General features: G+C 41.4%; 1 protein-coding gene across 3 annotated transcripts in view; it reads left to right on the top strand.

Annotated features, from left to right (window-relative positions):
• DSTYK (dual serine/threonine and tyrosine protein kinase) overlaps positions 1 to 16,317 on the top strand; it is a 35,591-nt gene extending 19,274 nt beyond the window's left edge. The window contains exons 3-13 of one of the 3 annotated variants that reach the window (XM_035121531.2): positions 554 to 1,217; positions 1,955 to 2,190; positions 2,495 to 2,578; positions 3,336 to 3,512; positions 4,921 to 5,050; positions 5,287 to 5,443; positions 5,620 to 5,752; positions 6,898 to 7,011; positions 7,859 to 7,973; positions 9,834 to 9,968; positions 12,268 to 16,317. In XM_035121531.2, the coding sequence (XP_034977422.2) occupies positions 554 to 1,217; positions 1,955 to 2,190; positions 2,495 to 2,578; positions 3,336 to 3,512; positions 4,921 to 5,050; positions 5,287 to 5,443; positions 5,620 to 5,752; positions 6,898 to 7,011; positions 7,859 to 7,973; positions 9,834 to 9,968; positions 12,268 to 12,455 (2,133 nt within the window). In that variant the 3' untranslated portion in view covers positions 12,456 to 16,317. Of the gene's footprint in view, positions 1 to 553; positions 1,218 to 1,954; positions 2,191 to 2,494; positions 2,579 to 3,335; positions 3,513 to 4,920; positions 5,051 to 5,286; positions 5,444 to 5,619; positions 5,753 to 6,897; positions 7,012 to 7,858; positions 7,974 to 9,439 lie in introns of all 3 variants that reach the window. The other 2 variants (XM_060277092.1, XM_060277093.1) reach the window with 2 other exon arrangements.
• The last annotated feature ends 224 nt before the right edge of the window (positions 16,318 to 16,541 follow it).

Here is a 16,541-nt window from a genome sequence, read left to right as displayed (position 1 = left end):
CATATGACTGCTTAGACTGATGCTTCTCTATACAGAAACTTCCCTCTGTTTAGAAAAGTAGATGTTTGGGAGAATGTATTGCGGAAAAGCCTTCCATTATGAATCTGTATCCTGCAGTCTGAAGTGGGGTAGAGTTGTAGACTATATGCAGGTTTATGGCCTCAATCTAGGCATAACTATCTGGCACACTGAAAGTATAGAACACTGATCAGTTGCTTCGCTGGATAGCCTTCTAGGCAGTGGTTCCCGGTTGGCTAAGTACTGTGGACCCTGTTTTTCAAAAGCCAAGCCATGGACACACCCCCTACTTTTGAAAGTTTTGATATCTATGTGGTAGTTTTTGTTATGTGAATGGTGCCACAGACCACCTGCGTAGGTTATGCAGACTCCCAGGGGTCCAGGGACTGAAGTGGTTTGCGTCTTTCTCCAATTCCACTTGAATGCAGGTAGGGGAGGTTCCTTGTTGTAGATGAAGAATGGGTGGAGTGTCAGCTGCAAAGCTTGGGTTGCTACAGCCTTAATGTTAAAATCCTATTGCTTTTGCTGCCTATAGGAAGTGGACATTGTGGTAGCTCCTTGTCGGGGATTCCAGTCAGCCGAAGTCACTTTGGGAGAATTCGTGAACCATTTCCTTCCAGTCATCACGTTTGCTATCAGTGAGGCAGAACTTTCCACGCTGGATGTGAATGAACTGCAGGAGATGAAAGAGAAGTTCTCTCTGCCGGTCTTCTTTTTCAAAGTGCCAAATTTGGGTGCTGAACTGATATCCCCTCAGAATGCAGAGAATGAAAAGTCGTCCCTTTACCGGCAGCTGCTTGATTTAGGCTACCTTAGTACGAACCATTGCAGCTGTGGAGCTCCCAGCTCTGATGCCAAAGCCCAGAGCATGCTGGTGGAACAATCGGATAAGATCCGTCTGCTTAGCACTTTCTCCAGACAGGTGCTGCAGCAGCGCTTGGTGGATGCAGCGACCGTCTTGAACCTAGTGCACTGCCGTTGCCTGGACATTTTCATCAACCAGGCCTTTGACATGCAACGAGACCTTCAGATCACTCCAAAGCGCCTAGAGTACACACGGAAAAAAGAGAACGAGCTGTATGAATCTCTGATGCTCATAGCCAACCGCAAACAAGAGGAGATGAAGGACATGATCATTGAGACTCTCAATAACATGAAAGAAGAACTGCTGGAAGATGCTGCTAATATGGAATTCAAAGGTAAATTCCAGAAAAACCAAACGTGTTAAAAATGATGTTGGACTCCAACTCCTATCAGTATCAGTCAGCATGCCAAGTGTTCAGAGACGATGAGGGGGGTTTAGTCTAACAAGAACTGGAGGCCGTGGGTCAGCTACCTCAGCTTTCAACTTCTTTCACCTGCTGCGTGCATGCAGTTCAACTCTGAACAAGCTGTTGTACAGTAAAATTCTTCATCAGATTTTTTTTCATAATCTGTAAAGAATGTCAGCATAGTGGCGTAATGTGTTTAGGTAAAATGTCAAACTTTGCAGATATTTGTATCCAAGTGAACAAGATCTGACTGTGTTGAAAGCTTGTAAACATCTCTTGAATACTGTTTTATAACTGTAATCGAAAGTGTGACCCTATCTGGGTATAAACACTTAAAACAGCACAATTTTATATATTTCTACTCAGTGGTGAATCCCATTGCATTCAGTGGGGCTTACTCCCAGGTACATGGTATAAGATCACATCTTGTCACACTGAACTAAATTGGAAAGATTTAAGCCAGTGCTTAGCTTCCCATTGACATCAAGGGGTCAAAGTGATTAATTTATTGCACTGTTTCAGAACCAATCCAGTCCAACTAATAAGGCTTTCATTGCACTTTAGTCACTAAATTTACTTTACACTAGTTCTGGGTGGCTGCTAATATGCTGGAATTGTGAAATTAGGCTTCTTTTCAATCTTGGATTTCCTTCTGTTCCCTCTAGATATTATAGTTCCTGAGAACGGAGAGCCTATTAGTTCCAGAGATGTTAAATGCTGCATTAAGCAAATACAAGAACTGATAATTTCACGGTTAAACCAAGCAGTTGCCAACAAGTTGATAAATTCTGTGGACTATCTGCGGGAGAGCTTTGTGGGAACTCTGGAAAGATGTCTGAAGAGTCTGGAGAAATCTCAGCAAGATATTACAGTACATATCACAAGCAACTATCTAAAGCAGGTAAAAGTAACACAGAATTACTGAACTGGCATTGCAGATCAGTTTCTAGAATGTTGGCTGTAGCCTGTAATCAGTGGTGACAAGGGGAATTGGTAAAAGAATTTGATATCTTTTGTGTTATGGTGCCAAACAGATTTCTGCTTTAAGTTGTAATTTAAGGAAAGCATTTCAGCTCATTGCAATTCTTCCAGATTACAAATGAGAAGACACTTGCTTTTAGGGTATTATACTTGTTTGCTTAATCTACTGAATAAGCAACTCCTTCAGTTTTTAGTGGCTTATTTAATATATTTTCTGCTTATAGATACTGAATGCAGCCTACAATGTTGAGATCACCTTTCACTCTGGTTCAACAGTATCTAGAATGCTATGGGAACAAATCAAGCAGGTATTAAATATTCTTCTAGTAAAAGCTCTCTCCTAGTAACTGTAATGAGACCTTATCTTTGGTAGATCTACCTTTGTATGATCCTTTGAGTCTCTCTCAGCCATTCCAGCAAGCTGTCTTGATAGGGGAGATGGGAAGCAGGGCTTATTCTATCAGTTCTGCTGAAAGACCAGCTCCATAAAGAATCTCCATTCTAGTTGGTCATTACAAGAACTACTGTTTAAGAATTGGCATATGATTTTGCTTTTTTCCTCCTCCCTTCCTATTCCTTTTTCCTTGTATGCTGTGTTTTTGTGTGGATGTTGGTTTGTTTTTATAAACCTGCAGGCCATCCTGTTTAAACTGACTGAATGTCAGTGGCTTTGGGAGCATTTTCAGCTGAAGAATGTGGTAAAAATGCTGCAATACCACCCACATACCCATACCACAGTTGCAAACAAACAGCTTGTATTTTCATATGCTTATTCCCTATTATTCTGATTTTCTTTTTATTTGGCCAGTATGGTGGGTGACATCTACCGATGTCTACCTGCTTGCATAGCAGAAATTTACTTACACAACTGGGTGTGCTGTTTCTATTCTTCTCCCACATCTCGGCTGAAATGTGCTCCTGAGGGTCTTGTGAAAGTTTGGGGGGCACATGGCAAGCTGCTGGGGGGAGAAGAAACACCATCACGTGCCCTACCTTGAGCAGGTGAAACTGAAAGTAGACTTTTTAATGCTTGAGTTTTTACAATGAGACATGTGTCTTATTCAGATAATACAGCGGATTACTTGGGTGAGCCCACCAGCTATCACCACAGAGTGGAAAAGGAAAGTAGCTCAGGATGCCATTGAGAGTCTCAGCGCATCAAGGCTGGCCAAGAGCATCTGTAGCCAGTTCCGAACAAGGCTATACATTTCTCATGATGCTTTTGCAGCTTCTTTGCGACAGGTCAGTTGGATTGTTATTCATCGCAGTTCTCTTTAGATGAAACTTAACCATTTTTCAAATAATTGACAATTGCCTGCCTATCCTCTCTCTACTCCTTGTCACTAAAAAAAAAGCCACACAGGTGCTCTGCTGTTTCTTCTGACTTTTTAAGACTGACAAAAATGGCTACAAAAGCACTAGCAGTTCGTGTTCTATGGGACTAGAGGACCATCGGGTCATTATTGCAATTGCTTCTTCTAGGGGCATTTTACTGGTGATAGAGATGAAAGTGACACCACACAGTAGGGTTCATTCTCCAACTCACAAAAGTGCCTGAGAATGTGCCTTTTTTGGCTGTGTGGTGTCATGTTTAAAGAACTAAGTGATCCAGCCATAGTATTTGTCTCTGAAACCTATGGGGAAGTTGAGAGTGCTGCCTTTTCTCTGCTTTCCTAGGTACTATGAACCTCTGTTGATGGGAAACTGCATCTTTTTATATAGTTTTGCTAAACTAATGAGGCAACACAAGGGCTGTGAATAGCTCAGTTGGTAGAGCATGAGATTCTTAATCTCAGGGTTGTGAGTTCAAGCTCCGTGTTGGGCAAAAGATTGCAAGGGGTTAGACTAGATGTGGTCCCTTCCAAAAGTTCATACTCAAATGTGATCTGAAAATCTTAGGGCAGGATTCTCCTAATGAGCTCTTTAAATAACGGCTTCCACCAGTGTGATAAGGATTTCCTCCCCAATCCTCCTGTGCATCCTTACACCCTCTGAAATTGGTTCTGTAGGGTTGGGGGAACCCACAGAACAGTGTGTGGGAAGAGGAGAGGGGAAATTGTTTCATCTAGCAATTACTTTTGTAATTGTGCTAATGCTGTATTGTTTTAATATTCGATTGGGAGCTGCCCAGAGTGGCTGGGGAGACTCAGCCAGATGGGCGGGGTACAAATAAATTATTATTATTTATTTATCTATTTATTTATTTATTATTATTAACTAGCTGAAAGGCTTCACAAAGGGAACATTTATCACAGCATTCCACCCATGTAGTTCAGAGAGGTTTTTTTCCACAAAGAAAAAATTGTTATATGCCTTTTTCCCCAGAAGAGCAGCTTAGAAAGAGAATATGTCCTAGCACATTCTCTATGGGCTATGATCACATTGAATATGCAGGTGTTTGGGGCAAAAAGATTCCTGCACTGCAGGGGGGGGTTGGACTAGATTCCCCTTGTGGTCCCTTCCGGCTCTAGAATTCTGTGATTCTGTAATCCATGGAAATGAATATTCTATGAAACAAACATTTTAAACTGAGAACCTGTTTCCTTCTTTAGCAAAGAGGAAAAATAGGGGAGCAGGTTTTGGAAATTCAATTCTAGGTGTGACCTGCAGGACTTCAAGACCTTGTTAATTTGGCCTTATGTTTTGTTAGCTAGAGGCTGGCCACTCAGGCAGGCTGGAGAAGACAGAAGATCTTTGGTTGAAGGTGCGAAAAGACCATGCCCCTCGGCTTGCCCGCCTCTCACTGGAAAGCAGGTCCTTACAGGACGTTTTGTTACATGGTGAGCAGTGCCTTGTCTGCACATCTCATTTTATTGATGACTTACGAAACGATGAGACTTGTTCTGTACTGTTCCAGACACACTGAGGGAATGAATCCCGAGGAATACATGCTACTGGGGAGGGACATAGAAAACACGTTGACAATAAAAATTACGGGAAATCAGTAAAAAAAATAATTGGCTAAAAATAAAATAAAAAGAGAAAACAAGTTGACAAGCAGGTGTTTATATTCCAGGTAAACCAAAGCTAGGCCGTGAGCTGGGCCGAGGGCAGTATGGAGTGGTGTACTTGTGCAATGCCTGGGGGGGCCACTTCCCTTGTGCCCTCAAATCTGTTGTTCCACCAGATGAGAAGCACTGGAATGACCTTGCACTTGAGTTTCACTATATGAGGTAGGTGGCATATATATCTAGCTTGCACTGTTATTCTGTTAACATGAATAGTCATTTGGAAATAATGGTGTGTGCCTTGTACGTATTTGTAGAAGAGGAGACTGGGGGAAAATGCCTTGTCTCCTTAGAAGACATAAGACCATTATTCTTGACTCTTGTGCTGCATCTTTCTCCAGATCTTTACCAAAGCATGAGCGGTTGGTAGATCTTCATGGATCAGTGATAGATTATGGGTATGGCGGAGGTTCCAGCATTGCTGTTCTACTGATAATGGAACAATTGCACAGAGACCTCTATACAGGATTAAAGGTGAGGAATTAAAACAATTAAATGGAAAATTGACAGTGTAAATATTTGATCATCTCTGGTAGCTTTTCATTTCTATGCACAAGTGTGCTTTTCATTATACTTGAATCAGTGGAGATAATAAAAAGTTGCAGAGTATCCCCCTACTCATAACACAAGTACTCCTCTTCAGGCCTCTAGCCAGCATGGAACACAAGCCTTGCAAGGCTCTAGGGTTCTTGTGGGAGGTGAGATTTTTGCAGGCTTTTTATTTCCTACCCACCTGAAATATTCCCCAACTGTGTTATATAGTGCTAAAGCACTTGGGTTAGCCCTATATTGCTGTATTACAGGGTGGCAAAGACTTTAGAGTTATAAAAGGCAGTGGCATATTTCCTTTTGCCTCCTGAGGCCTGTGTATTGCAGTGAGGAGGGGTTCACTCATGTACCCAAACTGCCACTGTGGCTACTATTCTCTGGTTATCCCCTGCTCTCCCAAACCATGACATCTTCAGTATTCCATAGCTCCGGTAAGCTACTAAGGATGCTCAGTCCTCTTTGGGCTGTGCTAGGTTTCCGCCCCCCCCCCCAATTTACAAGCTAATATACTTCTGCATTCTTGGAGTCTCTAGAGAATACAGAAGCTGCTCCCTTGCGCAGTGAAATGCCATAGACAAGTTGATAAGTTTAGTATTCTAGTATGTTCTGACAATTTGGCTTTAAAATTTTGGCAGCTATTCTCCCTTCACACTGTTGCTGACAATTGGTACATCAGATGGTCTCTTCTTCACTTCCCAACCTCAGCCCTACATTATTTTTGGTTAGCAGCAGGTAAAATCTAGGGTTGATGGTCTGATCACAAGTACAACTGTAAAGGCATTTTTTTTATATTGTTATATATTTCATTAGAGAGAGAGCACACACACACACACACACACACAGAAACCATCTGATCCTGGCTACCATTGTGGGACTAGAGCTGTATGCTTCAGTAGAATGGATTAAGACAATAGCAGCAGAACCACTCTCTGACCTGCTTGTCTAAGGAAGAAACAATGTTAAAGGATCTGTTGTGTTGGAGCTGCTTCATCTTAGGCAAGAAGCACTGTCTAATAACCATAGATTAAGGGATTGATAATAAGGTTCCCCCCCCCTTTTTTCCCCCTCAGGCTGAGTTGACATTGGAGATAAGATTGCAGATTGCCTTGGATGTAGTAGAAGGGATTCGATTTCTTCACAGCCAGGGGCTCGTTCACAGAGACATCAAACTTAAAAATGTATTGGTAAGGGACAGCTTTTTGCCTCGAGCGTCATTCTCTTTGCTAAAATGGAATGAGACATCAGTACATAAATAATGGCTCTGTTAAAACCATTCCTTGGAATTGTATCTCTGCTTTATAACTTTTTAAAAATGTAAGAAGCACTTTTGTCAAAAGCGGGGGGGGGGGGGGGAGGCACGAGCAAAAGTGATCGCTGCCATTGTGAAACACAAAACCTATACTTTGCTGTATATAGAACACCAAAGGATAATGGTACTGCCCAAAAAGACAGACTCAAGTGCTGAACAAGAAGCTCAAGAATATCTAGGTTTTCATATGATTGGACCAATTTCCTTATAAAGAAAAGACAACCATACCTGATCACAGCTGTGTTTCCCTAAACCCAGGGGAAAGATCAAAAACGGAGGCATATCTAAAGGGAGCTCAACCAGAGTAAAATTGACTGGAGTAACAAAGAGCTATCTTTTCTGATCCTTTGAATGATCAGAAGGCTAATACACCTTTCATCTGTTCAGACTTTCATTTCCACAAGATGTGGTGATGGCAGGTAGTTTAGAGGACTACTTTTACACTGTTACAGTTTCATAAAGGATTAGGTGTATCTGTGGCCGTTAGCTAGGAATCTCCAGGACAGCATCAGGTAACCCAAAATTATAGGAAAAAACAAAATAAGGAATTGGTGATTGCTTTTGTGCTGGGCTAGATAATGAATTTCAGCTTGGTTCAGCAAATATATTAAAATGTGCTAGCTGGGATTGTTTGTAGAAGACACTTGTACTACAGTGATGGCATGTTGGTCTCTCTTGATAAGTCTTGAGGCTTGGGTTTGAGTAGTTTGTATCCTTTGCAGCTTGATAAAAACAGTAGAGCTAAAATCACAGACCTGGGATTCTGCAAACCTGAGGCGATGATGTCCGGCAGTATTGTTGGGACCCCTATCCATATGGCTCCTGAACTTTTCACAGGTAAACTTATCATAGATCTCCCTATGGACTGTTAGCCATGAAGAATTTGAGGTCTATTTCCCTTAAGACGACAAATCTACATGTGTCCAGTTAGAGGGATGCTTCTGCCAGGAAGTTTGGCAGATGCATTGAACTGAGTGGGACTTGATTCTGAGTAAGTGTGCTTAGGTATATGCTGAATGACAGAAAATGGGGATACACAGTACTTAGTAGGGACACTGCGGGCTACTTCTCAGAGTACATACTGCATCAGGGTTTCTGGACCATGATAAATCAGACTAGCTGTTATCTTGTCTTTGTCTTGGCATTCTTAAAATAGATTTGTCTTTTTCTTATTACCTATGAAGGAACAGGTGGATATTGGATTGCAGATCAAAATATCCTTAGATAAATTAATTCTTATCTTTGAGTCACCCTTGTTCCAAATGAATGCTTCAATACTTCTGTCCTCTTACATATTTCTTTTCATTAAAGGATTAGCTCCCGTGTTTCTCCAAAAATAAGACACTGTCTTATATTTATTTTTTCTCAAAAAACCCGCACTATGGCTTATTTTCAGGGGATGTCTTATTTTTTCCTCCTCCTCCTGCCGCGGCTGGCATTGCTGCTGCGCCTATCACTATGTCTTATTTTTAGGGTATGGCTTATAGTCCTTGAATGCTTAAAAATCCTGCTACGGCTTATTTTATGGCTACGTCTTATTTTCGGAGAAACAGGGTATGCTGGGCCCTCTATTCTATAACCTGCCTCATTATGAAGACCCAGGGTGGATATAGACAATCAACATAAACCCTTAGCAACCCAGAGTAAAATTTCATCACATTAAAAGACCAGCTCAAACCACAAAGCCCAAACAGCTCTTACAAAGCTTCGTAAAAGTGCTCACACTTGGGCTTCATCAAGTCTACATGGAGGGGGAATTTTCCTAATTTGGTGGGGATGGCCACAGAGAATACCTCTTCGTGCTCATATAGTTGAACTGACACAAATGTTATTTTTATATATACTTTTTATTAAATTTCCAATTAAACAAAACAAAATACATTTCCACATATATTTGCCCATCTCATTTCCCTTCGCTCTGCTGAGCTTGTGACTCCCCTCCCTCCCACCATTCGGTTTTCTTTCCCCTATCCAAATCTCACAGTTCCTTTATATAAATCAAGTCCACGTTGTAGGATTTATTTCAATCCTGCAAGTGTCTTCAGACTTTTACAGTTCATATTAATATAGTCAATAAATTTGCTCCACTCTCTCTGGAAGTTTGTCTCACCCTGATTTCGGACCTCATAGGTTAGCTTTGCCAGTTCAGCATAGTCCATCATCTTCATTTGCCACTCCCACAAATGTTATAACTAAAGGTGCCCTTGATATTGATCCTTGGTGGTTATGGGGAACATATAGGAAATGATTTAATTCAGTGCTAGTGATATGATATCCCTTTCTCCCCTCCACAAACTGTGTAGCTAACTCCCACTGTATTGCGTAGTAGCTGTATGGCGAGTGCCACACCCCTGAAGAACATCTTAATATTCTTCCCATATGACTCCACAAGATCAGATGAGAAGGAACTGTCACTGTCACCAGGTTCCAGGATGGACATCAGAGCATCAAAGACATGGTGGCGCCTCACTTGATCCAGTGGACTTCTGTGGGAAGAGCATTTGACTGTACTTTTGTCCCAAGCAGGAGCATTTAAGAGTAGTAGCCTTGCTGAAAATAAACTTGCCTTAACTAAGCTCTAGGTTGTGTTGAAGTCCCCAGTGACCCAGTGTGCTGCTATTTTCCTGACTACAATCTTATGCTTAATGGAACTGAATTTCTAGTCTTCAACCAGTATCTCTCGCTCATCTGCCACAGGGAAATATGATAATTCTGTGGATGTATATGCATTTGGCATCTTGTTCTGGTACATCTGTTCGGGTCAAGTCAAGTTACCAGAGGCTTTTGAGAGATGTGCAAGCAAGGACCACCTTTGGAACCATGTACGAAAAGGTAGGCATGTCTGCAACACAAAACACATAATGCAGTGTTGTGAAGGGATGGACACTATATCTAATGTTCCTGATCTAAATGACTGCATGTCAAGTTCTGCTCTCGTGGTGGGACTTTGGGTCTCTTTCTTCCGACCACAGTCCTCTGTGCTGTCACACAAGCCAGCCCTTGAAACTCATGGCAGCTTCAGAAACCTTCAGTGCTGTGCAGCTGCTGTTCCTAAACAAGACTGAAGAAGGCACAAAGAGCTCCAATGCAGTGTTTTTTATGTGAGTGAGCTGCTTTGTAGCAGACTTCCAACATTTGAAGCAAGTTTGCATAGAGAAATTTGCTTTGACTAAATGCTTTTGGAGCAACTATCCTAAGTGAACAAGCCATTCCACTAAATCTTTACATCCTCTGCATTTTCAGGAGAAGCTAGATAAGTACTGGAGTGCTCATGTCTTTGCATCTCCTGGTGCTGTTGTCTTTATTTTCACAGTGGCTGAAAACTTGAAGCAGATTAGATGGGCTGAGAGAAATGGGAGAATGAGCAGTTCCTTTAGTCCAGGCATAGGCAACCTTGGCTCTCCAGATGTTTTGGAACTACAACTCCCAAGATCCCTGACCACTGGCCCCGTTAGCTAGGGATCATGGGAGTTGTAGTTCCAAAACATCTGGAGAGCCAAGGTTGCCTATGCCTGCTTTAGTCTGTGGTTTCTGGGCTACTGTTGATAGCTTAGAACGCATAAAAATTCTGGCTGCAGTCTTACGCACACTTACCTGGGAGTAAGTTGCACTGAACTCAGGGGGCGGTATCCAACTACATAGCTCTGTTCTAGTGCACGGATTTCTTCTTGCACAATGGAACTTCCCCTCCCTCAATCTACTCCTGAGGGTTGGAGAGGAACCTAGAACAGAGTTATGGAGGCGAAGTTCCTTTGCACAGCCCAAAGGCCTTGCACTAGTGGATCTTTTCAGTTTAAAACTGCCCAGGGAGACTTGCTTCTGAGTAAACATGCCTAGAATTGTACTGCAAAGCATAGCAGTGTGTGTGATTTAAGGAAGGTCCTGTAACATAATGTTTAGAACTAACTCTCCCAAGTGTCTGTGTCAATTGCAGAAAACTGGTGGAGAACTCTAGGGTCTGTATTATAAGTTGCTATGAGGGCTATGACAGAAATATAGGCCAGATACGAATGACAACACTGCTGTTCCAGATGTTGACAGAGAACCAGGATTTCAACTCCTGGTATTATGTTCGTATGGAAATGAGACATCTAAAGATCTTCAAACTAGATACAACCAGCAGTTTCTTGGAGCAAGGCAACAGCAATCTGATCCTTTCAAAAACATACACGCATGACTAATGCTTAAGTGCTTTTCTTTTTTAAAAAACAACAACAACAACAAACCAGCAATATCTTAAATCACCTTAAAGTGTTTGAGAATTTGCAGTGCTTGGAGTATTGGGAATCTAAAATAGAAAATCTGTGAACATGCTTCGTTCTTTGGACAATGGGCTCTATTAGTTGCTACCTAAATTAGTGGAGCCTCCTGCATACCGTAGTTCCTTTTGTTATTAAAATGTATCCTTTTAACTTTATGCTTATTTTCAAGTTTCCCTGAACATGACCTCCCAAGATGAAGTTCATACTTAATTTGAAAGCTTCCCTGCCTTATGGATAATGGTGGTTGTGTTTAGGGAAGTTTTTAATGTGTGACATTTTAATGTATTTTAATCTTTGTTGGAAGCCGCCCAGAGTGGCTGGGGAAACCCAGCTGGATGGGTGGGGTACAAATAATAAATTATTATTATTATTAATTTACAGTTCATAGTATCTCATGAAAAAACAGGATTAGCACCTGTAGTACAACTAAACAGTGCAATTCTATACATGTCTACTCAGTTCAGTAGGATTTGCTCCCAAGTAAGTGCGCTTGGGGCTGCAGTCTTGACATGTATTGAAGTGTTGATTTTTAGGTTTCAGAACCATTACAACATATGAAAAATGGCTTATAAGTGGTCAACTCATGTGAACAGTATAATGCTAGCAACACTTTGGTGGTCACAACAGCAGTTTCCATGAGTAAAGAGCCATACCTTCCCAGTGCACCCTACTTTGTGTAAGTCAGTATTTATACATATTGTATTGATTCAGAGCCTTGTTCATAATTGGAAGCTTGAGTCTGGTTTCTTTCCAGATGGGCCAGGTAAACAACTTACGTCTGTGACTAGTGTAGTTAAAGCTGAAGTAGCTAAGATCAAATGCATTATTTCTCCTTTCAGTCAAATAACCATGTTCTCCTTTTTGTCCAGGAGTACGCCCTGAACGCCTTCGCATTTTTGATGAGGAATGCTGGCAGCTGATGGAAGCCTGTTGGGATGGAGACCCTTCTCAGCGCCCACTCCTGGGCATTGTCCAGCCCACGTTGCAGAACATAATGGACAGGCTTTGCAGGTCAAACTCAGCACCGTTGAATAAAGGATTAGATGACTCTACTTGAAAAACAAGCCATGGAGGAACTGTTCTATTGTGTGAGAATGCCGGCCCCCACTTTGGCGTGGGCAGCTCAAGAGGGTAGCTTTTCTGAAGAGAGACTGGCCAGAAATTAGTCGCTTGGGTGAGAGGATACCGAAATTCCACCTCGTATAGCAGCCAGGGACATTCAGCCCCAATACACTACTAATGCAAGTTGCTAGTGCTTCCCTCTTCCCTGAAAAAGCAAGAAAGATGGGAAATTCAGGCCTTGCTGTCTGGAAAGGATTTTGCTTATCCCCTTCAGATTGCAGTAAAAGGAGAAAAGCACTGTATGTTTCATAACTGGGGCAGCCAGCACATCAGCATCCCTAGCTACAGTCTGCTATGTGTCTGCAATGGCTTCCTTGAAGGTCACACACATGAATGTGGATTATTGGAAGACATAAAGTAGTATCTCTTTCATAGGATGGGTTTTCCAGCTATTCTTAGCATGGATTCTGAGGGGTGTAAGCTAATATTAACTTCATAGTACTTGGTATGTTTACATGGAAGGATCAAAGCATCCATTCTCTTAAGGGGAAGGCCACACTGCAATGGAAATGCCCTTTAAAAAAAGTATAAGCTACCTGTGCTTTATCTTGTGAACCAAGCTCTTTTTGGTAAACGCTTAGTAGCAATTTTTGCAACATCTGAGCAAAGATGGCCTTTTTATTTTTATTTTTACAATCTTACAGCAAGATGGGTACTCCACCTAAAGAGACTCTGCACATACAAAAATTGAAACATAAATTGCTTGCAACTAACTATTGCCTGTACCCAGTGGACAACTAGCAGGCCATGTTTTTAACTACAGCAGTTTTCTTGTTTTGAACCCAAGTATAAAGGCAGTGACTGTTTTAAACTCTAATTATTGACAGGCATTTTAAAATATTTCTTCAGCTATTTTTTTTAGCCATTCCCTTGGAGAATACCTAAGAGAGACCTGACATCATTCCATAGATGTGCGTGATTGCTATTTCTGACCATTTCCTTCTTTAGGGTTTGCTGTTTGGCTGTGTTAGACTATGTTAATATAGGAATCCATTGCAGGGAGCACATGGGGAGGACGGTCCAGAGACCTGCAAAATAAGGGGCTCTTTCTCATGTACTTGACGCACCCCTGAGAGAGAGATTTGTTTGCATTTCTTTGTGCAAGACTTAGTTTCTTGGTACAACAATGTTTTGAGGAGAGGTGTGGGATGAGCTGGAGAATGCAACTGGCGTAAGGTCAAAGTTTTTCTCCCATGCGTTTGGAGAGTGAAGGGTGAAACCTTATTCTCCCTCTTCCACACAATGAGGCATGCACTGGTTTCATCTTCATAGGATAATTGAGTGTGTGCTATCCAAGCCCAATCAAACATGCAACATACACTCCATTGCTTCTGTTGCACAAAGCAGAATTACAGCCTCTTGCCTGTTTACATAAACTACTAGAGACAAAAGTGACCTTGCAATGTTACTGGCCAGCCTAGATGAACCCTTCCTGTTTGTGCAATAAAATTGAAGCTGTGCTTTTAAAATGATTGCTTTTTACTTAATGGGCATTCATTGCTATGTGGTGATCTAAACCGTATTCGCACTTCTGCCCACAAATTGTAGCATCTGGCAACTTGAATGGACAGCAACGGTTGCCAACCATGCTTACAAAAAAGCACATATATTCCCAAATAGGTCTTAGAAATGTCACTTATGTACTATCTAGGCCACTGTTCCAGTCATTTGACAGTATTACTCATTTCATACCCATTTACTCTGTGCTACAGTTGCTAGTGACCTTGTTTAGAGTTAGAAGGGTCCAGGTCAGTATTTTTGAAAGTATATAGTTTATGTAAAAATAAACTATTTGAAAATGGCTTGTATAGCTTTCCCCAAGCAGCTACTTCCTTACTCTATAATATCCTGTGCCTTTTTGAAAACTTGAGTTGAAGTATTGTATCGAATTCCACTAGGACTGTCTTCCCCATGGCTCCGTACACCTTTCCCAATGAACAACCATGCATGCGCTCCTTTGTTAGGCATAGATTTTAATTATTCTGAGCAGCTCTGAATCAGATTTCACAGGCCCCCTGATATGCCTCACAAGAGGGAAGAGATGGGTTTTGTGTCGTCTAAAGATCTTCTAGTTAAAGCACATTTGGCTTTGATTAAAACATGTTCATATTTGGCAATGCTGTGTGCTTTCTCTACATTACTTAGGCCCTTGTGGCCTAAAAAGTATGTATTTTGAACACACTAAAATTTTTCATAGCTGTTTCAATAGAAGCAAACAGATGCCACTACTAGGTATTATGGTAGGGGTAGTGGTGGTTATCTGTGTATTCAGGCCAGCTGTGAGTGCAGAGCATCTATCACTGTGATCCCACTTCAGTTACTTGACAAAAAGCAATTAAACTAAAGATCTGTTAGAAGCAACTCCTGGTTGTTGTTGTTTTAAAAATAGTTATTGTTGTGCCCACGTACAACTATCTTATGCACTGCAAAATACCTCTTCTCTCCCCACCTGCCTCTTAAGTTATCTCTATTACCCACTTTGTTCTATACCCAAAAGGAAACTTTGTTTACTAAACTGTATTATGCAACGTTTACAGGTTGCCACTGACTTGATGGCTAAAGCAGGTGCTCCAAAAGAGAGGTTTCTTTAGAGTTAGAAACATGATAAATCAAACTAGTTTACAAAAACAAGTATACTTACAGGAAGCAGAGCTGGAGGAACCCATAGTGGTGCTAGTAGCTGATGGTTCAAAGATGGAGCTATTCAAAGCTGACCAATTGCTAGGCTACTTTTTTCTGCTTTGGATATCGTGGCCAATTTAGGCTCTGGATACAAACACTACATAGGATTCACATGAATTAAAGCAAGGCTTGAATGCAATGTCACATTGCCATGTTGCGATGCTGGAGTGTTGCCCTCAGCTTGCTAGTGCATTGCTGTTGTCTATCACATTGCTGTCTAGTGAAGTGGATTATGGGAGCTTTTGTTTGGCAACTGACCATTTTTGTGTGTGTTTCCTCCATCTGTAGTACTTCTAGTGACTTGATTATACAATGCAAGCCCTTCTAGCTTGTTGAATTCTATTTATCTTTTTTAGCACTTTTGTGTTCATCCTTCTCTCAGCCCCTTCCCTCCTGGATAGTATTTGGAGGCTCAGAAGCTGCTTGAATGTAGGCTCTTGTAGGGTGACTGTCATTAATGGAAGGACCATCAGTATTGGATCCCAATCTAATGTGGTTCTCTGTTGAGCTTTCACTTTCAGAGATGTACATAATGCCTTCTCTGTATCTACTGGTCTCCTGGCCAGTTGTCCTCGCTGTTATTTTTTAAATTTTAATACTATGATTTTTTCCCCCTCCAGGGAGAGAATAAGAGCACAGCAGCATTTAAAACTCCCTCAGGGGCTTAAATAGCACTGCATTTCTTGAACTTCTAATGCTTCCCTTTGTTTTGGTTCTATTAAACTGATGGTCAACTGTTACAACTTGGCTATTGGGGGAGGTAGAAACCTGAGTTAAGAGTTGTACAGTTCCATTGTAATGCCTATAGATTTTTGTACTACTTTTATTTTTAAAAAAACATATGTATATTAGTGTTAAAGGCAAAGGTAACAGACTTACCAGCTGTATAGGAAAAAGTGCAATAACATGGAAAATGACATGATTGAGAGAAATATTTCCCTTGTATTCTGTAATACTAATTTACTCTCCACTGCAGCCCCTTCCCCCATTGCGTGTATTTTAAGAGACGTGACTGTGGGTCAAGACTTCATTTAGTGCTATAATGAAAGTCTGTTTTAATAGAGAGTAGAATGCACAGAAGTGATGTGCTGTATAATAAAGGTTGCATTAACATTTTTTGCTGCTGCTTGTGTGGTTTTACTTTTCCAATAATTGTTCCAGAGACTTTGCCGAGTTTCAAATCTGTTGCACCACCACCTGGGGAGGGGTAGCAATACCTGCTAATAAACTGATCAAGTGGCTATTGAGCCGCAAGGGTTGTGTTGGTGAAGCTACAGCAGTACATGCTCCTTGGCAATGGCATAGCTGCCAAGTTATCCCTTTTTTACAGGGATTTTCC

The sequence above is a fragment of the Zootoca vivipara genome, chromosome 7 (genome assembly GCF_963506605.1).
Source record: "Zootoca vivipara chromosome 7, rZooViv1.1, whole genome shotgun sequence".
Lineage (NCBI taxonomy): Eukaryota > Metazoa > Chordata > Lepidosauria > Squamata > Lacertidae > Zootoca > Zootoca vivipara.
Note: the sequence above shows the minus strand (reverse complement) of the source record. Positions and strands in the feature narration are given on the sequence as shown.